At 51.5% G+C, this 22,320-nt stretch overlaps 3 protein-coding genes across 5 annotated transcripts; 2 read left to right on the forward strand and 1 right to left on the reverse strand.

Moving 5' to 3' along the window:
- Positions 1 to 2,351: 2,351 nt before the first annotated feature.
- On the reverse strand, positions 2,352 to 6,817 carry LOC133359942 (zinc finger protein ZFP2-like). The gene is made up of 4 exons (XM_061578506.1): positions 6,694 to 6,817; positions 3,513 to 3,974; positions 2,800 to 3,391; positions 2,352 to 2,606 (listed from the first exon to the last, which is right to left on the reverse strand). Exons 2-4 carry the CDS (start codon positions 3,956 to 3,958, stop codon positions 2,412 to 2,414), a joined length of 1,233 nt encoding a protein of 410 aa, XP_061434490.1. The 5' UTR covers positions 3,959 to 3,974; positions 6,694 to 6,817; the 3' UTR covers positions 2,352 to 2,411.
- Positions 6,818 to 7,331: 514 nt separating this feature from the next.
- Positions 7,332 to 10,045, forward strand: LOC133359848 (zinc finger protein 664-like). Its single transcript, XM_061578402.1, has 2 exons — positions 7,332 to 7,397; positions 8,603 to 10,045. Exon 2 carries the CDS (start codon positions 8,630 to 8,632, stop codon positions 10,040 to 10,042), a length of 1,413 nt encoding a protein of 470 aa, XP_061434386.1. The 5' UTR covers positions 7,332 to 7,397; positions 8,603 to 8,629; the 3' UTR covers positions 10,043 to 10,045.
- A 137-nt stretch (positions 10,046 to 10,182) lies between these two features.
- On the forward strand, positions 10,183 to 20,130 carry LOC133359843 (zinc finger protein 664-like). 3 transcript variants are annotated; one of them, XM_061578393.1, is made up of 2 exons: positions 10,183 to 10,325; positions 17,889 to 20,130. In XM_061578393.1, exons 1-2 carry the CDS (start codon positions 10,183 to 10,185, stop codon positions 19,333 to 19,335), a joined length of 1,590 nt encoding a protein of 529 aa, XP_061434377.1. In that variant the 3' UTR covers positions 19,336 to 20,130. The 3 variants fall into 3 exon arrangements, with proteins under 3 accessions (XP_061434377.1, XP_061434378.1, XP_061434379.1); XM_061578394.1 differs by lacking the exon at positions 10,183 to 10,325 and adding an exon at positions 16,454 to 16,568; XM_061578395.1 differs by lacking the exon at positions 10,183 to 10,325 and adding an exon at positions 16,521 to 16,608.
- Positions 20,131 to 22,320: the final 2,190 nt, after the last annotated feature.

Here is a 22,320-nt window from a genome sequence, read left to right on the forward strand (position 1 = left end):
AGGGTGTTGACTGTTATGTTATCCGACTCTCTGTTGTATTACATTACATTTATAAGTATACTAGATTTGTGTTTCTATTTCATTTATACCTGATGATGATTGCTTGTGTTGCAATCGAAACGTCGTATGCTAGTATTTAATTTATTATTTTATCTTTATACGTGACTTTACCGAAAGAACCAAAGAGTAATTCCTGCAGTCACGAAAGCTCCAAATTAAGTTTAAAGCCCTTTACAGTTCGTGTCGCCCGAGAATCATACAAACTGGTGTCAGAAGTGGGGTAATTGAAATGTCGAGGCCCGTATTGATTTAAAAAATTCTGGCGGTGCCTTGCCTCTTGGGTACAGATTTTTTTAGCAGGATGCCCCTAAAGATTCTGACAGACCAAGGATGTGTCGAGATGCCGTCAGGGCAAAGATTGTTCTTTTTGGATTCCCCATGTAAAATACTGTGGCGAACGTTACAGTTCAGGCCTTGGCAAAGGAATCAATAGATTCCGCCAGGCACGCAAATGTTGGTCCCTTTGCGCTACCGCAGCTTCAATCAGCTGACGCCGAGGCGGGAGTCCTCTTTACACCGTCCAACACAGCGACCCGAGGGCTTACGCTGGTGGGTGTGCAGACAATCCTTCGGATGAACCAAGAGCCATTTCTACAGGTCTTGAATGTATGTGTGGGAACAGTGTTAGCTCACGCGATGCCTCCATGTTTTTAGGCTATTATCTCTGCTGCAGGGAGTGGAACAGGAGAGCCGAGTCAGATGGGACATGGGCAGATAAATTGTGGGAAATCCTGATTTATCCCAGGCGCAACGGAACGGATTGCGATCTTGCTAAGGTAATTTTCCGACATTTTCAGTAAGAGCAAATTTGACATTGGTCGTACTTCGTTGCTGAAACACCATATTGATACGGGCGACGCAGCTCCTATTCGACAGAACTCATATCGTTTGAGTCCTGTAGAAAAGGAAACATGTACAGCAGGCGTTGGAGGAAATGTTGGCGGCTGATCTAATTTCACTATCAACCAGCCCTTGGGGAGTCCCTGTGGTGTTGGTGAAAAAAACCAGACGGAAGTTTAAGGTTTGCTTCGACTTTCGTAAATTGAACAAAGTCTCAGTGGCAGACGCTGATCTGCTTCCACGTATGGATGATTCCCTGGACGTGTTGTCGGGCGCTCGGATTCTTTTCAACATTGGACCTGTTGGGGTTTTGGCAACTACCCCTGGATGAGTCTTCTCGAACATAAACTGCATTTCGAACGCCTCAGGGATTCTACCAAATTTGTCTCCCAATAGGATTGCATTCAGCGCCTGCCATATTCCAGAGACTTATGGAATTGGTCCTGGCGGGACTGCAATGGGACTCCTGCCTGATTTACTTAGATGATATCACTGTGTTTGCTCGCACATTTGAGGAGCATTTGCAAAGGTTGCGTGCTCTAGGGTACGGTCGGGCTAATCTCAAATTAAAGCAAGCCCTCTACAGTTTGTGTCGTCTGAGAGACATTACACTAGTAACGAATGGCATGTTCTGTTTACTTGACAAACCTTACTAATGTGCTTTCGGGTGGTGGTGGGTTTAACGACATTCATATTTAAGCGATCTAACCCATAAAAACCTCAATTCTAGATAGTATTTTTACGCACTTTTATTTAACTCACTCTGTCTGTTGTCGTATCCTCAAATCTTGTAACTAAATTTTAATCCACTTCCCAATGTGGTATAGACTGCAAACTTCGTATACTTATGTCTTACTGGTGACAATACCATATTCTATCGTAAAAATATTTTTTTAAACCATCCTTTTATATGTTATGTTTCGGCTTGAGTCTAATTGTCCACGCTCAACTAATGTTGGCTGTAAATCACCACGGTCCCTTACGTTATGGCAAGCTTCGGGGCCACTTCCTGAAGTCATGGAGTTTTGCCATTACGAGTATGGTACATTTCATTAAAGCGTGTTTTAAAAACAGTATTTTAAAATATTACTTATTTATTAATTTGTATGTATGTATGTATTGCTCCTGCACTGTTTGTTTTGCACGCCACAGTGCCGCCACTGATGATAGGCCACTTCGTTGATGGCCAGGTCGCTTCTGAAAAAGAGCTACGTGGCTCAGTGGTGGGCCTTACCTGGTCAATAAAACAAAGAGTCTACGTAGTTTTCACTTCACGTGTATCTGTTCTCAGAGCAAAAAATATTGCCTCCACGTTGTGTACCTTCACAGTCGTGCAGACACGCTCGTGCTTCGAACGGCCAATGTGTCGCGCGGCATTTTCTCAACATTTATTTTTCTCTCTGTCAGCTTCTCGAGTGTTTAATCTCCGCTCCACGAGACCTGCCCCTGTGTAGTACACATCCTCCACCCGTGCCACCAAATTAACAAAGGTCCCAGTCGAGGACTCACTCTCACTCGACATGCTTGCTTGGAGCCTCCTCCTTCACTCTTTCCACGTAGACCTCAACATCCGTTCCCAAAGCAGAGACTCGGTCTCCCGTGTGCCAACTTAACCCCAGCCGCGTCTGACAGCCGGGGCTTTCTTCCTGTTCCTGCTTCACGATCGAGAGGGGAACTGAAGAATCCTCCCCCCTGCCATGTTCCACCTTCACCCCTGGCCACATCTCGACGCTGGCAATCTCTCCTCGCTCCCGCTTCATGATCGGTAGGGAGGCAGAAGGATCTTCACCGTTGCATTCTACCTTCACCTCTGGCCACGTCTCGGAGCTGGCGATCTCTCCGCGCTCCCGCTTCACGATCGGCAGGGAGGCAGTAGGATCTTCACCGTTCGAATTCCACCTTCACCCCTGACCACGTCTCGAAGCTGGCGATCCCTCTGCGCTCCCGCTTCATGTTCGGTAGGGAGGCGGGAGGATCTTCACCGTCGCATTCTACCTTAACCCCCAGCCACGTCTCGAAGCTGAGGGTCTCTCCACGTTCTGATGTTAGCGATGCCGAGGGGGTCGCCGAGGGGGTTGCCGAGGGGGTCGCCGAGGGGGTCGCCGCGGGACCCTCACCCCCGAGGCTCGCCACGACCTCCCCAGCGGCAGTCGCGCCCTCGTGACGCCCGGCCCTCCCACGGGTGCAGCGGCGGAGGAGGGGAGGACTGGCTGGCAGCGTCGACGCGCTCGAGCCCGCGCGGACCTGCCGGCGTGACCGGAGGCTCCCCGACCCGGAGGAGGCTTTCCCGCCCGCGTGCGTCCTCCAGTGCACGCGGAGGGTGCCCAATTGCGTGAACGAGCTGCCGCACACGTCACACGCGTACGGCTTCTCGCCCGTGTGGGTGCGCTTGTGGATGCACAGGTTGCCCGACTGGGCGAAGCACTTGCCGCACGTGGAGCACTTGTAGGGCTTCTCGCCCGTGTGGGTCCTCGCGTGTATGACGAGGACTCTTGACTGTGCGAATCGCTTCCCCGCATGCCGCGCATCCGTAGGGCTTCTCGCCCGCGTGGGTCTTCTCGTGGTTGAAGAGCGTCCCCGGCTGGTTGAATGCCTTGCCACACGTGGCGCACCTGTACGGCTTCTCACTCGTGTGGATCCTCTGGTGGTTGAGGAGGTGGTGCGACTGAGTGAAATCCTCTCCACAGACATTGCAGCAGTAGGGCCTCTCGTCTGCGCGGATCCTCCCGTCCGGTGAGACGTCTCCTAGCGGTGGGGCGAATGCCTTCCCGCGTCGCGCCCGCTTCATGTGCACGCTCTGATGGGAGCAGAAGTCTCCCGAATTTGCAAAAACTTCATCGCACATCCAGCACTTGTACAGCTTCTCGTCGGCGTGGCTCCTCTGGTGGCCGATCAGAGTGGCTGCTTTGTCCGTGCTGTACGGGCAGTGGGGGCACTGGTACAGCACGGACTCGGTCAGGCCCCTGTGCTGCTTCATGTGGTCCTCCAGGGCGGGCAAGCTGATCACCACCCAGTTGCAGACCGGGCAGTAGATCTTCATCTCTCCTCCCTCGTTCATGGTTCCTGTCTTGGCACTGGGGCAAAGAGTGAGGCACACGAAAGAAAATGAATCTCCCTCGCCCCACCCCTGTGAAGTATCGCAAACAAGGCGTGAAGCTAGAAACCACGGACACCGGTTGCTAACCGTCGAAAAAAGAAAGTGGTTGTCGCTGCGTCGCGTGGCGCTTTCAGATGCTGCTGCTGCTTGTGGCGGACGTCTGGAACGCTCTTCCTCTCCGGTATCAGAAAGCCATTGGGAGCTACGATGCACTTTTAAATCATCATCTAGATTCTAGATTGACAAACTAATTCCTTTAGAATTGCTGCTTGTTGTTGTGTTTAATTTGTAGTCCTTCCCCCGCACCTCTGATTAGCGCGGTTGGCTACTTGTTCTGTTATTCTTGCTGCCTTGCCCAATCTTGATAAATCGAACTTAAACAATTAATTTCCATTTTGCGACTTGCCCTACTTTTGTTCTATTTTGCACTCCTATCGTTTGTTTGTGTGTATCGTGTTTGTGTGTATTGTGTGTTTGTGTGTATGGTGTGTTTGCCGTTGAAAATCACTGACTCCCCATGCCCATACTGGACATCTGTAGAAAAGAGCTTTATAGCTCATCTGATTCCTCCTGCAGTCTAAATAAAGATTCTGATTCTGAGATGACTGGCAGATCCACCACCTATGGCCCCCACTGTGCAAACTTGCTGTGTTTAAGTCGCCTGGCGCTCTGCTCGTTGTTGTGAGTGTCGCTCCTCTGCCCTCTGTTGTTGCTGGAGGGCGACTGCCTCCAACTGCCCAGTAGCAGCGTCCTTAATGAACCTCCTCCTCCACAGAGGCCGATCTTGACACCGCTGGTACCAGTCGTCGGCAAGTCCACTCAGCTCCACATCCTCCCGTACCGCATCAGCGCCATCCTCATCTCCAGCCCATACCGCGCCCTTCTAGCCCCCCTCTATCCGGCCAAACAGAAGCTGCTTGGGCGTACGGTGGCTAGGCATGCGGGCTACATGACCCGGCCAACGTAGCCTTGGAGGAGCTCGCCGATGATAGGGACCCTGTCCAGATCCTTCAAGGATTCGTGAGTTCCTCACACTGCGACTCAGCCTACAGTTTAAACCCCCGATGGATCGTAGGCAGGGTCGGCCTGCAGGTTGCAAACCGGCGCAGACACAACAACAACAAGAACCGCCATTCGCCACAATTTGGCGGTGACATCACCACGGCGCTTGTGCCAGGCTAGGTGCACTTTGAGGCCGTCACGTGAAGTATCCATGCCTCGCTGCTGGCAGGAGGTCACAGGACAGAGACGCAGACACGAAAATGTAAAAAGATCCCTCGTATAGATTTTGTCTTAAAACTTTCGTGACCGCAGGAATTCACATTTTTTTGTTCTTTCGGTAAAGTCACGTAGATAGAAAATACAAATAAAATTAAGTAAGTATTTTAAAAAACTTATTTAAAACACGCTTTTATGAAGTAATGGAAGAAATCCACGACTCCAGGAAGTGGCCCTGACCAATTACAGCCAACGTCAGTTGAGCGTGGATAATTAGAGCCAAGCCGAAACATAACATATAAAAAATGATGTTTTTAAAAATGTTTATTTTTTATGATAAAATATAGTATTGTCATCAGTATGACATAAGTATTCCAAGTTTGCAGTCGATGCCACATTGGGAAGTGGGTTAAAATGTAGTTACACAATTTGGGGATACGACAACAACAGACAGAGTGAGTTAAATGAAAGAGTGTAAAATAGTATTTAAAAATATTTTTTTTAAACACGCGTTCATGAAATATACCGTACTAGTAATGGAAGAACTCCACAACTCCAGGAGGTGGCCCCGAAGCTTGCCACAACGTAAGGGACCGTGGCCAATTACAGCCAACGTCAGTTGAGCGTGGACAATTAGACCCAAGCCGAAACATAACATTTTAAAATGAATGTTTAAACATACTTTTTTTTTAATAGAATATAGTATTGTCATCAGTATGACATCAGTATACCAAGTTTGCAGTCGATACCACATTGGGAAGTGGGATAAAATTGAGTTACAAGATTTGAGGATATGACAACAGACAATATTTTATGATTTTATTTTTATATTTTATATATTTTTATATTTTTACTATTTCCCTTCTACGTGACTTTACGGAAAGAACCAATAATATATTCTCTGTCTATTGTTTTATATTTTTATTATTTCCCTTCTACATGACTTTACCGAAAGAACCAAAAATATGAATCTCTGCAGTAACGAAAGCTTTAAATCAAAAAGACAGAAAAGCGTTAATAAAGGGCGTGTAAAATAAAATAAAAACCCACGACGTTTCGATCGCAACACAAGCAGCCTTCATCAGGCGGCGAGAAAAGATGACCGCTTGTGTTTTAATTATTAAAAATTGTATTTAATTTTTTATTTTCTATCGACCGAAATAACCAAAGAATATCCCCCGTGTAGCCTTGCCAGACTGTAGGGGCAAGTGCTGTTAGCGATGTTTACCACACACACAGCACCAGCCACACATTTGAGGCCGAGTCGACCTAGGGGAGGCCCAGGACCGGTTCAGATAATCGTCACCGGCGGTGTTGGCCGTGAGCGGGAATCGAACTCGGGTCGCCGGGTTCGTAGCGCTAACCGCTGCACCACCGCTCCCCACAGGAGCAAGCGCGCACACAAAGATAAAGATGCCCCAGGTAGCCTCACACAGGCTACAGTTGCAAGTGCTGCTGTTAGTAGCGAGTAGCAGTACCTATGAAGGGGGTCGGTATCCAGCACCACGCCCGGCCGCCTTTGTCTCTCCCCCAGTGGCGATGTTGAACTTTACAACGCTACACGGAGGCCTCGACTCTCTGTCTCTGTGCGTGACGTCATTCACGGTGTCCACAGCACCCCCCCCCTGGCGTTGGTGACATGACGTCACGCAACCTGCAGTCGCGAGCAAATGACGTCATCCCCATCGTATTAAGGACACACCCCTCCGCCGCACAGGACCGACGACGTCACGTGCCGAGTAGGGGGGTGGCGTCACTCGCGTCTCCCAGCGGCCCGCCACTAGTGGCGTGACGTCACGCTCGCGGCGAGATTGACGACACGACGTCAGACCGGCGCGCGCCTGCCAGGGTGGGGGGGGGGGTGTAGGGTTACGTCACGAAGGGGCTGGATGCGAGTGACGTCACCGCTACAAAGACAAAGATCCCCCTACCCGTACCCTGAGCGACGGTGACGTCACCGCGGCGCCCGTGCCCAGGTGCACTTCGAGCCCGATAGATTACGTCATATTACCGTCTCCAGCTGAACCCGCCCCCATCCATCCCGAGCGTGACGTCACCCAGCCATCTTCGGGCGCGATGACGTCACGCGCGCGGTGGTGCTGCGAGTGAGTGACGTCACCCGTTCCTTGTGCGAGACTCGCTGCGGTGAGCGGTGGCGAGGAATCTCATCATCATCATCACGGTGACTAGGAGATGTTAACTACCTCGCCTGGTATACAGGAGGTCGTGGGTTCGATCCTGACCATGACAACGCCTGCTGCTGCTGTATATATGAAGTTTGCGTGTCTCTCATCATCATCACGTTGACTAGGAGATGTTGACTACCTCGCCTGGTGTGCAGGAGGTCGTGGGTCCTATCCCGACCCTGACCATGCCTGCTGCTGTATATTTGTAGTTTGCGTGTCTCATCATCATCATCATGGTGACTAGGAGATGTTGACTACCTCGCCTGGTATACAGGAGGTCGTGGGATCGATCCAGACCCTAACGCCTGCTGCTGTATATATGAAGTTTGCGTGTCTCTCATCATCATCACGGTGGCTAGGGGATGTTGACTACCTCGCCTGGTGTACAGGAGGTCGTGGCTTCGATCCTGACCCTGACAACGCCTGCTGCTGTATATTTGGAGTCTGCGTCTCTCTCTCATCATCATCATCATCACGGTGACTAGGAGATGTTGACTACCTCGCCTGGTATGGAGGAGGTTGTGGATTTGATCCCACCCCTGACGCCTGCTGCTGCTGTATATTTGGAGTTTTACATGTATCTCACCGTGGTCAGCGTGGATTTATCTCCGGGTCCTCTGGTTTTTTTTCCCCCTCCACGTTCAGAGAGTATTTGGCGGAAAAATAAATGTTCGCAGGATAAGCCACTTCGTCAATGGGCTGTCATCTGCGACGGCCGCAGGCGCTTGTGAGAAAGAGCTACCCCATAGCTGGGGCCTTGCACCTGGTAACAAGGGAGCATCCTAGATTTGAATTTTTCGTGACTGCAAGGATCCATACTCTTTGGTTCTTTCGGTAAAGTCATGTCGGTGAAAAAAGAAAAATAAGAATACAAATTAAAATTCGATTTTTTCTATTTTTATTATTTTTTGTTGAAATTTTTTCACCTACGTGACTTTACTAAAAGAACCAAAGAGTAAGGGAACATATTCTTTGGTTTTTTCGGTAAAATCACGTAGGTAATTTTTGTTTTAATTAATAAAAATAAAATAAAAATCACGACGTTTCGGAGGCAACACAAGCTTCCGTATTCAGGTGGAACCGTCACAGCACGATAGATGTATCAAATAAGATACAGCGTAGCGCTAACGATTGTGTCAAATGTGAAGATGTCGAACATGTAAAAGGAAGGAATTTCCGCGTGCCTCCCTGCGTGCCCCAGTGCCGACGCGGACGGACGGACGGAGATATGAAGATCTTCTGCCCGATCTGCAAGTGGCTCGTGGTCAGCCTACCTGCCCTGGACGACCACATGAAGCGGCACAGGGGGTGGACGGAGCCCGCTCTGTTCCAGTGCCCCCACTGCCCGTTCAACACGGACAAGCTAAACGTCTTCATCGGCCACCAGGCGACGCACGACGCGCGCGAGTCGCACAAGTGCTCCGAGTGCGGCAAGGTGTTCATCGACACCGAGGTCTTCCGCGAGCACCGGGCGGCGCACGCCCGGGAGAAGCCCTACAAGTGCACGATGTGCGAACTTGCGTTCAACCGCTCGGAGGATCTTCACGAGCACCAAAAGACTCACACCGGCGGCAAGCCCTACCACTGCACCGTCTGCGGGATGGAGTTCACGCGCTCGGAGCACCTCCGCAACCACCAGAGGATCCACACGGGCGAGAAGCCCTACGGGTGCGCCACGTGCGGAAAACGGTTCGCTCGCTCGGGGGCGCTTGTCATTCACAACAGGATCCACACGGGCGAGAAGCCGTACGTGTGCGCTGCGTGCGGCAAGGCGTTCACCGAGTCGGGGGCCCTGAGCGTGCACAGGAGGACCCACACGGGCGAGAGACCCTACAGGTGCACGGTGTGCGCGAAGGCGTTCGCAGATCCGGGGACCCTCTCCACGCACAGCAGGATCCACACGGGCGAGAGGCCGTACGCATGCGCCGAGTGCGGCAAGGCGTTCGCTCGCTCCGACACGCTCGTCAACCACAAGAGGGTCCACACGGGAGAGAGGCCGTACACGTGCGCCGTGTGCTGGAAGGCCTTCGCCGAATCGGGCGCGCTGAGCGCCCACAAGAAGATCCACGCGAGGGAGAGCGCCTGCGACTGCGGTGAGGCGTCGACGCCGTCGGGCGGCTGCCCCGCCGCCGGAAGCGCGGACGCGGCGGGCGGAGGGAGCGTGACGAGGAGGAAGCGTCGCGAGTGCATCGCGCGCAAGGGGGCGACGGCCGCCCTAGTGGAGCCGCCTGACTCTGGGGGTGAGCGTGCGACTTTCCCCGGAGAGGCGGCGGCGAGCCCTCCTCCTCTTCCTGCGCCCGCCGCGTCGGAAGAAGAATGCCGGGAAAAGCCCGCCGGCTTCGTCGGGACGCGCCCGCGGGTAATGAAGGCGGAGAGCAGAGGCGGAGACGCGTCCTCGGCGAAGGTGAAGGAGGAACGGGAAGGGAACGTCGGAGGCTTCGAGGCGTGGCCGGGGGTGAAGGTGGAGCCCGGTGGCGAGGTTGTTCCGTGCCGTCCCCCCTCCCTGCCGATCGTGAAGCGGGAGCCTGAGGATTGCCACGGGAGCGAGACGGAGCCGCGGGTAAAGTTGGAACACGGAGCTCAGGACTCCTCCGTCTCCCTGTTGAGTGTGAAGCAGGAACCGGAGGAAATCCTCAGTTGAGACTCGGCTGAGGGGAAGGGGTCAAGTTAGAACTTGGAGCTCAAGATTGCTCGGTCTCCCTGTCGGTCGCGAAACGGGAACTGGAAGGATGAGGCCCTCGTTTGAGAAGCGATGTCGAGGTCGATGCGAACGACGTGGAGATGGGAGGAAGACGCCGGACAGCCATGGACCGCCGTTGGCGTGGAAGTATCGCTAAAGAATGGAGTCGAGACAAGAGGGTGGAGGGTGGATCACGTGGAGCAGAGGACAGACCCATTTCGATCTGTGCAGAAGCACCAGGAATGTGAGTGTGCGTGTCCGTGTGTGTATGGGGAGCGGTGGTGCAGCGGTTAGCACTACGCTGTGCTAAGAACCCGGCGACCCGAGTTCGATTCCCGCTCACGGCCAACACTGGGGACGATTATCTGAGCCTCCCCTAGGTCGCATGAAATGAGTACCTGGTGCGATGTGTAATCATTGTCGCTGAGGAGACAAAGGCGGCCGGGCGTGGTTGCTGGCCTTCATAGGTGCTGGCTAATGGCACTTGTCCCAACAGTCTGTTACGGGCTATACGGGGGATCTTTGTATTTTTATCGTTCTAACCATACGTAGCCAACCGTGCTTATTGGAGGTGCGATGTGTAGCGCGGCAGTTTATTTAAAAATAATTTGGCCTCCGCGGCCGATGCAAACATTTCCACATGGGACTGCCCAGCCACCCCTGGTGACAAAAACGCATTCAATTTTCTCTCTCTTGACCTCTCGACCTCTAAACACCACATATACTAAAATAATTCTTATTACCGGAACATTTGTCTGTCTTTTTTTAAACTAAGATATCGGGGAGGGGGGAGGGTGTTTTTAAGAGGGGTGGCCCCGTTTTGATTTTAGGGTATAGTTTTAGTTTTAATCACAGGGGGTAGTTTACTTAACAACTTCATTTCAACGAAATGTAAGTTACAAAAATTTGAATGCATTTCTGAAACAAAATTGGACCAATACAGGAGAAATCTCTCTGAGCACAAGGTAAGATTTTTGTTGTAGGTACAGTAAATATTTATTAAGACTGTTAAGTGATTTGGCCGTTAAGCAACTATAGGAAATGCACGTCAAAATCTTAATCCGTTACGACAGGACCTAAAGTTAACCCTTTTTCACCCCAAAAAACGTACTTATGCAATATTTGAACGGTGGATATTAATACGTAAAGATACTACCAAAATCATGGGGACCTCCTTTGCCAGTGTAACGGGTTCCGGAGACACTTGTAGAGGTAACTTCTTTATTACGATTCAACAGCACTCCAACAGTCCAACACTCCAACACTCCAACTCTCCAACTCTCCAACAGTCCTGATACTCTGTTACAGCCTAGGTTCACAGCCTAGGTACACAACCTAGATACTCTACTCTGGCTACGCTCTGGAACTCGCCCTCACAAGGTCGTAGAGTCGGGAGTTCCAGAGTCCCACCACTGGCTCTCACAGCGTCCCAGGGTCCTCCGATGGCTGGTCTTGGGTCTTGGGTCTTGAGCTACGACTGGCCCTGATCGTCCAGGGAGCTCCCCTTTTATGCCCAGTCCCCAACGAGGGGTGGGGCCGTGTGCGCCCCCAGATATCCCACAGAGCACACACAGCCCCCCCCTTTGGCGGCGCCAAGGGAATTAAGCGCCTGGGAACCCAACGCCTGATGCCAAGAGGCTTAAGTGTCTGACCCGCCTGGGAACCCACGCCTGGCGCCAAGAGGCGCCAGGCGTGGGCCCCCAGCAGCCCCTCCCTTCTTATGTCACTACACCAGTATCAAAATATGAGAGTAGGTTTTCCCCTTTTTCTGGCAACAAAACAGCTGTGTTAAGATGTTAAAACACCAAACTGAAACCTTCTACAAAAAATCATGTCTGCATTGACCACAATACTTGTGGTCAGAATGCAAACAAAAACCGTACTTTGATAACACTGGTCAACACACTTTTTCTGGCATAAGGAATTCCAACGGATTTAAGGTAATTTTGGGGTGCTGATTCCAAATCTGGCATCAGTTTTCGTCTATCTTTGCATACTGACCACGAGTATTGTGGTTAATGCAGACATGATGCCTTGTAAAAGGTTTCAGTTTGGCGTTTTAACATCTTAACACAGCTGTTTTGTTGCCAGAAAAAAGGGGAAAACCTATTCTCATACTACCAATAGTATGAACACATAACGTTAAAAGAAACGTGGTTAATGCATTAATGAATATTTACTGTACCTACAACAGCCCGTCGTTAACAGGGGAATGGTCGGTAAGCGAACACATTGAGCTCTATGACTATTGAGGCACTACACTACACTATACACTACTATACACTACACTATACACTACACATTGAGCTCTATTGAGGCACTACACTACACAACACAGACGAGACAAGATGGATATCGAGACGGAGACAAGACGAAGATAATGGCGGAGAAGAAGACGGAGATAAGACAAAGGCGAGATAAAGACGACGGAGACAAGATAGAGACAGAAACAAGATGGCGACGGAGACTAGTCTTCCATGGCGGCAGCAGCAGCAACGTCACAGCGAGTAGTGACGTGGCTATGCCGTGCAGCAGGAATCCCGCGAGCTACAGAGGTGGAGCGCAACTGGGCGGGGCTCTGGGCAGGCTCTCTGTGTGCGGCTTTAGCGGTGGGGGGTGGGGGAAGGTTTTTGCTGTCCAGGCACCGAAAGAAAAAAATAAGTGATATTAAAAAAAACTTTTTTAAAAACACGCTTTAATGAAATGTACCGTACTCGTAATGAAAGAACTCCACGACTCCATGAAGTGGCCCCGAAGTTTGCCGTAACGTAAGGGGCCGTGGTGATTTAACAGGCAACGTCAGTTTACCGTGGACAATTAGAGCCAAGCTGAAACATAAAATTTCACAAATAATATTTTAAAATCTTTTTTACATTTTTCTGATCGAATATGTCATCAGTAACAGGACCCTGCGGGGTGGGCTGGTAGGAACGAACAATTGAATGGCTATAATAAAATGAAATGGCAAAAAATGGCCGCCAATAAGTGGATGCCCCGTGGCCCCGCCCTCCACCCGCGTAACCCCGCCCAGGCCACCCGTGGCCCCGCCCCATCTCCGTGTCCCCGCCCCCAGCTCGTTGCTCCATCCCTTACCGCCGTAACCCCGCCCCAACCCCGCGTAGCCCCGCCCTCCACCTCGTGCTCACGCCCCCTGCCGCCGTTGCCCCGCCCAGCCCCGCCCCCTGCAGCTGTAGCCCCGCCCAATACACCCCTAGCGGGGGAGAGATTCCCAGGCCTGGATCTAGGCTGGAGAGCCACCGACGAGGGGGGGGGGGGGGTAGGGAGTTGTTTTTAATGTAAAAGCTTTAAATGTAAATGTTTCTATTAAAAAAACATCCGGGAATGTAACATTGCTAAACATTAACTCCCTTTCACACACGCGGGGGAACTATACGAAGGGAGAGTTTGAGGCCTAGTTCTAGGCTTTAGGCCTAGCTGTAGGCTTTAGGCTGCTGTGAGTTAAATTTTAACTTACAAGTTTTAATTAAAAGCTATCTCAGGGAATTATAAGGGAATGTTGCACTTGTTTAGGCAGGAAAGCCTCATTAATTTAAACGTTTTAATTAAAAGCTATCTGAGGGAATTATAAGGGAATGTTACACTTGTTTAGCCAGGAAATCGTCACTGAGTCTAAAGGTTTTTGTAGGGTCATGCCAAGTGTTTGCAATAGGGGGCGATGTTGCTACACAGACGGACGGAAGAACGGACGGACGATATAATCTACTAGCATAAGTACCCGGCGTTGCCTGGGTGAAAAATATATTTCTTAATAACCTTACATATATACACAGATGGGCTGCTACCCCTGCCCCCCCAGCCACGATCTCGGCCGCTGTGCAGTAATATGTACGGCCTATAGTGTGGTGGGGTGTCGAGGCCTAGTACCGTGTAGAGCCTCCGGCCTCGCCTAAATTGCCCACCCGGCTGAGGCTGGGTACGGGTGCCGTTCCCCCCCCCCCCCGCGCTACAATAATATTGTCTAATCGCTATAATTTTATTATCTACCGACCCTATAATAGTAATTGCACACATTGGCGTGGGGGGGGGGAGTAAAGAGGACGTGAAACTTTGATGAATTTACCTCAGAGTCGCGTGTTAATACATGCGCATATTTTTAACGGGAATTAAAAATGGCGTTCACCCCGCAGCGAATGCGTCGCTACCCGTTGCCAGGGGCAACCGCCGTGGAAAACCAAACGGACCAATCGTGTCTTGCAAATCCCTCACATTTCGTCCAATGAAACTGCGTATGGTCCGGCGACACACAGACAGACAGACAGATTTGCGATTTTATATATATAGACTAGCAGAAGTACCCGGCGTTGCCCGGGTGAAAAATATATTTCTTAATAATCTTACATATATACACAGATGGGCTGCTACCCCTGCCTCCCCCCCCCCAGCCACGATCTCCTCGGCCGCTGTGCAGTAATATGTACGGCCTATAGTGTGGTGGGGTGTCGAGGCCTAGTCCCGTGCAGAGCCGCCGGCCTCGCCTAGATTGCCCACCCGGCTGAGGCTGGGTACCGGGGCCGTTACCCCCCCCCCCCCCCCCGCGCTACAATAATACTGTCTAATCGCTATAATTTTATTATCTACCGACCCTATAATAGTAATTGCACACATTGGGGTGGCGGGGGAGTGAAGAGGACGTGAAACTTTGATGAATTTACCTCAGAGTCGCGTGGTGGGTGTCGAGGCCTAGTACCGTGCAGAGCCTCCGGCCTCGCCTAAATTGCCCACCCGGCTGAGGCTGGGTACCGGGGCCGTTACCCCCCCCCCCCCCCGCGCTACAATAATACTGTCTAATCGCTATAATTTTATTATCTACCGACCCTATAATAGTAATTGCACACATTGGGGTGGCGGGGGAGTGAAAGAGGACGTGAAACTTTGATGAATTTACCTCAGAGTCGCGTGGTGGGTGTCGAGGCCTAGTACCGTGCAGAGCCTCCGGCCTCGCCTAAATTGCCCCCCCGGCTGGGGCTGGGTACGGGTGCCGTTCCCCCCCCCCCCCCCCCCGCGCTACAATAATACTGTCTAATCCAGCGGTCGGGAACCTATGGCTCGCGAGCCATATATGGCTCTTCCAGTGACGGAATATGGCTCCCAGACAATTTTGAGTTGAAAAAATAACAAAAATCAGTTTGGAACTGATTTTAAAATACTTGTGATATTGCTTAATAATACTGTGTCATTTTAAAGTAAACAGAAATTAGTTTTGAAGATAAATTTCACTTGTATAATACTGTGTCATATTAAAGTAAACAGAAATTAGTTTTGAAGGTAAATTTCACGGGTCACGCCTGCATGAAGCTCAACCTCACCACGTATGAACCGGAATACAAGGCCATCAGCAAAACCATGCAGCACCAGAAGTCGCATTAAAAATAAGACATATTTAATTTATTATACGTTAAAAATTCTATATGGCTCTCAATGAAATATATTTAGAAATATTTGGCTTTTATGGCTCTCCCAGGAAAAAAGGTTCCCGACCCCTGGTCTAATCGCTATAATTTTATAATCTACCGACCGTATAATAGTAATTGCACACATTGTGGTGGGGGGGGAGTGAAGAGGATGTGAAACTTTGATGAATTTACGTCAGAGTCGCGTGTTAATGCGTGCGCATATTTTTAACGGGAATTAAAAATGGCGTCCACCCCGCAGCGAATGCGTCGCTACCCGTTGCCAGGGGCAACTGCCGGACCAATCGTGTCTCGCAAATCCCTCACATTTCGTCCAATGAAACTGCGTATGGTCCGGCGACACACAGACACACAGACAGACAGACAGATTTGCGATTTTATATATATAGATTGTCGGCTGGTCCACTTTGTTCCTACCAATATAAAGATGCCCCAGGTAGCCTCACACAGGCTACAGTTGCAAGTGCTGCTGTTAGTAGCGAGTAGCAGTACCTATGAAGGGGGTCGGTAGCCAACACCACGCCCGGCCGCCTTTGTCTCTCCCCCAGTGGCGATATTGAACTTCACAACGCAACACGGAGGCCTCGACTCTCTGTCTCTGTGCGTGACGTCAATTCACGGTGTCCACAGCCACCCCCCGGGCATTGGTGACATGACGTCACGTAACCCGCAGTCGCGAGCAAATGACGTCATCCTCATCGTATTAAGGACACACCTCCCCGCCGCACAGGACCGACGACGTCACGTGCCGGGTAGGGGGGTGGCGTCACTCGCGTCTCCCAGCGGCCCGCCAATAGTGGCGTGACGTCACGCTCGCGGCGAGATTGACGACACGACGTCAAACCGGCGCGCGCCTGCCAGGGTGGGGGGGGGGGGTGTAGGGTGACGTCACCAAAGGGCTGGATGCAAGTGACGTCACCGCTACAAAGACAAAGATCCTCCTACCCGTACCCTGAGCGACGATGACGTCACGCGCGCGGTGGTGCTGCGAGTGAGTGACGTCACCCGTTCCTTGTGCGAGACTCGCTGCGGTGAGCGGTGGTGAGGAATTCCCGGTGAGCGGTGGCGAGGAATCTCATCATCATCATCATCACGGTGACTAGGAGATGTTAACTACCTCGCCTGGTGTGCAGGAGGTCGTGGGTTCGATCCTGACCCTTACCATGCCTGCTGCTGCTGCTGTATATTTGGAGTTTGCGTGTCTCATCATCATCATCACGGTGATTAGGATATGTTGACTACCTCGCCTGGTATGCAGGAGGTCGTGGGTTCGATCCCAACCCTGATGCCTGCTGCTGTATATTTGGAGTTTGCGTGTCTCTCTCTCATCATCATCATCACGGTGGTTAGGAGATGTTGACTACCTCGCCTGGTGTACAGGAGGTCGTGGATTTGATCCTGACCCTGACGCCTGCTGCTGTATATTTGGAGTTTGCGTCTCTCTCACATCATCATCACAGTGTCTAGGAGGTGTTAACTACCTCGCCTGGTATACAGGAGGTCGTGGGTCATATGCCGACCCTTACCATGCACCATGCCTGCTGCTGTAGATTTGGAGTTTGCGTGTCTTTCTCTCATCATCACGGTGACTAGGAGATGTTGACTACCTCGCCTGGTATGGAGGAGGTTGTGGGTTTGATCCCACCCCTGACGCCTGCTGCTGCTGTATATTTGGAGTTTTACATTATCTCACCGTGGTCAGCGTGGATTTATCTCTGGGTCCTCTGGTTTTTTTCCCCCCTCCACGTTCAGAGAGTATTTGGCGGAAAAATAAATGTCCACGGGATGAGCCACTTCGTCAATGAGCTGTCATCTGCGACGGCCGCAGGCGCTTGTGAGAAAGAGCTACCCCATAGCTGGGGCCTTGCACCTGGTAACAAGGGAGCATCCTAGATTTGAAGTTTTCGTGACTGCAAGGATCCATACTCGTTGGTTCTTTCGGTAAAGTCACGTCGGTGAAAAAAAATAAGAATAAAATTTAAATTCGATTTTTTTTTCTATTTTTTTTCACCTACGTGGCTTTACCGAAAGAACCCAAGAATATGAATCCTTGCAGTCACGAAGGCTTCAAATCTAGAAGTAAGGGAACATCGTTTAGTTTGGCTTAAAAAAAAAACTGCTTCAGCAGTTTTTTTGCTTGTGTTGCGATCGAAACGTCGTGATCCATTATTTTTTCTACCTCCCTGACTCTACCGAAAGAAGCAAAGAGTATGAATGGCACAACGTTACTTAGGCTTCGGCGAGTGTGACCATGGCCGCCTGTTGTCCTAGTCCCCCATTCACCACGAGGCCTTGGCATTGCCAAACGTAACCCTACCCGTTGTGTCAAACATGTAAAAGGAAGGAATTTCCGCCTGCCTCTCTGCATGCCCCAGTGCCGACGCGGAACGGACGGACGGAGAGATGAAGATCTTCTGCCCGATCTGCAAGTGGCTCGTGGTCAGCCTGCCCGCCCTGGAGGACCACATGAAGCGGCACAGGGGGTGGACGGAGCCCACGCTCTTCCAGTGCCCCCACTGCCCGTTCAACACGGACACGCTGAATGTCTTCATCGGCCACCAGGCGACACACGACGCGCGCGAGTTTCACAAGTGCGCCAAGTGCGGCAAGGTGTTCATCGACGTCAAGGTCTTCCGCGAGCACCAAGCGGCGCACGCCGAGGAGAAGCCCTACAAGTGCACCGATTGCGAACTGGCGTTCAACCACTCGGAGGATCTTCACGAGCACCAAAAGACGCACGCCGGCGGCAAGCCCTACCACTGCACCGTCTGCGGGATGGAGTTCATGCGCGAGGTGCAGCTCTGCAACCACCAGAGGATCCACACGGGCGAGAAGCCCTATGGGTGTGCCACGTGCGGAAAACGGTTCGCTCTCTCGGGGACGCTCGTCATCCACAACAGGATCCACACGGGCGAGAAGCCCTATGGGTGCGCCACATGCGGAAAACGGTTTGCGCACTCGGGGACGCTCATCATCCACAACAGGATCCACACGGGTGAGAAGCCCTACGTGTGCACCACATGCGGAAAGGCATTCGCCTACTCGGGGGCCCTGAGCGTGCACAGGAGGACCCACATGGGCAAGAGACCCTACAGGTGCACGGTGTGCGCGAAGGCGTTCGCGTATGCGGGGACCCTCTCCACGCACAGCAGGATCCACACAGGAGAGAGGCCGTACAGGTGCACGGTGTGCGCGAAGACGTTCGCTCGCTCCCACACGCTCGTCGTCCACAAGAGGGTCCACACGGGAGAGAGCGCCTGCGGCGAGGGCGCCGAGGCGTTGACGCCGTCGGGCGGCTCCCCCGGCGCCGGAAGCGCGGACGCGGCGGACGGAGGGTGCGTGACGAGGCGGAAGCGTCGCGAGTGCATCGCGCGCAAGGTCGCGACGGCCGCCCTACCGGAACCACCTGACTCTGGGGGTGAGCGCGCGACTTTCCCCGGAGAGGCGGCGGCGAGCCCTCCTCCTCCCGCGCCCGCCGCGTTGGAAGAAGAACGCCGGGAAAAGCCCGCCGGCTTTGTCGGGACGCGCCCGCGGGTAATGAAGGCGGAGAGCGGAGGCGGAGGCGGAGACGTGTCCTCGGCGAAAGTGAAGGAGGAACGGGAAGGGGACGTCGGAGGCTTCGAGGCGTGGCCGGGGGTGAAGGTGGAGCCCGCTGGCGAGGTTGTTCCGTGCCGCCTCCCCTCCCTGCCGATCGTGAAGCGGGAGCACGAGGATTGCCAAGGGAGCGAGACGGAGCAGCGGGTAAAGTTGGAACGCGGAGCTCAGGACTCCTCCGTCTTCCTGTTGAGTGTGAAGCAGGAACCGGAGGAAATCCCCAGTTGAGACTCGGCTGAGGGGAAGGGGTCTAGTTAGAACTCGGAGCTCAAGATCGCTCGGTCTCCTTGTCGGTCGCGAAACGGGAACTGGAAGGATGAGGCCCTCGTTTGAGAAGCGATGTCGAGGTCGATGCGAACGACGTGGAGATGGGAGGAAGACGCCGGACAGCCATGGAACGCCGTTGGCGTGGAAGTATCGCTAAAGAATGGGGTCGAGACAAGAGGGTGGAGGGTGGATCACGTGGAGCAGAGGACAGACCCATTTCGATCTGTGCAGAAGCACCAGGAATGTGAGTGTGCGTGTCCGTGTGTGTATGGGGAGCGGTGGTGCAGCGGTTAGCACTACGCTGCGCTAAGAACCCGGCGACCCGAGTTCGATTCCCGCTCACGGCCAACACCGGGGACGATTATCTGAGCCTCCCCTAGGTCGACACGGCATGAAATGAGTACCTGGTGCGATGTGTAATCATTGTCGCTGGGGAGACAAAGGCGGCCGGGCGTGGTTGCTGGCCTTCATAGGTGCTGCCTAATGGCACTTGTCCAAACAGTCTGTTACGGGCTATACGGGGGATCTTTGTATTTTTATCGTATGTTCAACTTCTTTCGCACCATACGTAGCCAACCGTGCTAATTGGAGGTGCGATGTGTAGCGCGGAAGTTTATTTAAAAAGAATTTGGCCTCCGCGGCCGATGCAAACATTTCCACATGGGACTGCCCAGCCACCCCTGGTGACAAAAACGCATTCAATTTTCTCTCTCTTGACCTCTCGATCTCTAAACACCACATATACTAAAATAATTCTTATTACCGGAACATTTGTCTGTCTTTTTTTTTAAACTAAGATATCGGGGAGGGGGGGAGGGTGTTTTTAAGAGGGGTGGCCCCGTTTTGATTTTAGGGTATAGTTTTAGTTTTAATCACAGGGGGTAGTTTACTTAACAACTTCATTTCAACGAAATGTAAGTTACAAAAAATTGAATGCATTTCTGAAACAAAATTGGACCAATACAGGAGAAATCTCTCTGAGCACAAGGTAAGATTTTTGTTGTAGGTACAGTAAATATTTATTAAGACTGTTAAGTGATTTGGCCGTTAAGCAACTATAGGAAATGCACGTCAGAATCTTAATCCGTTACGACAGGACCTAAAGTTAACCCTTTTTCATCCCAAAAAACGTACTTATGCAATATTTGAACGGTGGATATTAATACGTAAAGATACTACCAAAATCATGGGGACCTCCTTTGCCAGTGTAACGGGTTCCGGAGACACTTGTAGAGGTAACTTCTTTATTACGATTCAACAGCACTCCAACAGTCCAACACTCCAACTCTCCAACTCTCCAACAGTCCTGATACTCTGTTACAGCCTAGGTTCACAGCCTAGGTACACAACCTAGATACTCTACTCTGGCTACGCTCTGGAACCCGCCCTCACAAGGTCGTAGAGTCGGGAGTTCCAGAGTCCCACCACTGGCTCTCACAGCGTCCCAGGGTCCTCCGATGGCTGGTCTTGGGTCTTGGGTCTTGAGCTACGACTGGCCCTGATCGTCCAGGGAGCTCCCCTTTTATGCCCAGTCCCCAACGAGGGGTGGGGCCGTGTGCGCCCCCAGATATCCCACAGAGCACACACAGCCCCCCCCTTTGGCGGCGCCAAGGGAATTAAGCGCCTGGGAACCCAACGCCTGATGCCAAGAGGCTTAAGTGTCTGACCCGCCTGGGAACCCACGCCTGGCGCCAAGAGGCTTAAGCGCCTGGCCCTCCCTGGGTCCCAGAGCCCCCAGCAGCCCCTCCCTTCTTATGTCACTACACCAGTATCAAAATATGAGAGTAGGTTTTCCTCTTTTTCTGGCAACAAAACAGCTGTGTTAAGATGTTAAAACACCAAACTGAAACCTTCTACAAAAAATCATGTCTGCATTGACCACAATACTTGTGGTCAGAATGCAAACAAAAACCGTACTTTGATAACACTGGTCAACACACTTTTTCTGGCATAAGGAATTCCAACGGATTTAAGGTAATTTTGGGGTGCTGATTCCAAATCTGGCATCAGTTTTCGTCTATCTTTGCATACTGACCACGAGTATTGTGGTTAATGCAGACATGATGCCTTGTAAAAGGTTTCAGTTTGGCGTTTTAACATCTTAACACAGCTGTTTTGTTGCCAGAAAAAAGGGGAAAACCTATTCTCATACTACCAATAGTATGAACACATAACGTTAAAAGAAACGTGGTTAATGCATTAATGAATATTTACTGTACCTACAACAGCCCATCGTTAACAGGGGAATGGTCGGTAAGCGAACACATTGAGCTCTATGACTATTGAGGCACTACACTACACTATACACTACTAGACACTACACTATACACTACACATTGAGCTCTATTGAGGCACTACACTACACAACACAGACGAGACAAGATGGATATCGAGACGGAGACAAGACGAAGATAATGGCGGAGAAGAAGACGGAGATAAGACAAAGGCGAGATAAAGACGACGGAGACAAGATAGAGACAGAAACAAGATGGCGACGGAGACTAGTCTTCCATGGCGGCAGTAGCAGCAACGTCACAGCGAGTAATGACGTGGCTATGCCGTGCAGCAGGAATCCCGCGAGCTACAGAGGTGGAGCGCAACTGGGCGGGGCTCTGGGCAGGCTCTCTGTGTGCGGCTTTAGCGGTGGGGGGTGGGGGAAGGTTTTTGCTGTCCAGGCACCGAAAGAAAAAAATAAGTGATATTAAAAAAAACTTTTTTAAAAACACGCTTTAATGAAATGTACCGTACTCGTAATGAAAGAACTCCACGACTCCATGAAGTGGCCCCGAAGTTTGCCGTAACGTAAGGGGCCGTGGTGATTTAACAGGCAACGTCAGTTTACCGTGGACAATTAGAGCCAAGCTGAAACATAAAATTTCACAAATAATATTTTAAAATCTTTTTTACATTTTTCTGATCGAATATGTCATCAGTAACAGGACCCTG

This window comes from Lethenteron reissneri, chromosome 66 (assembly GCF_015708825.2).
Source record: "Lethenteron reissneri isolate LAM-NWPU_2019-01 chromosome 66, ASM1570882v1, whole genome shotgun sequence".
In the NCBI taxonomy this organism is placed as follows: Eukaryota; Metazoa; Chordata; class Hyperoartia; order Petromyzontiformes; family Petromyzontidae; genus Lethenteron; species Lethenteron reissneri.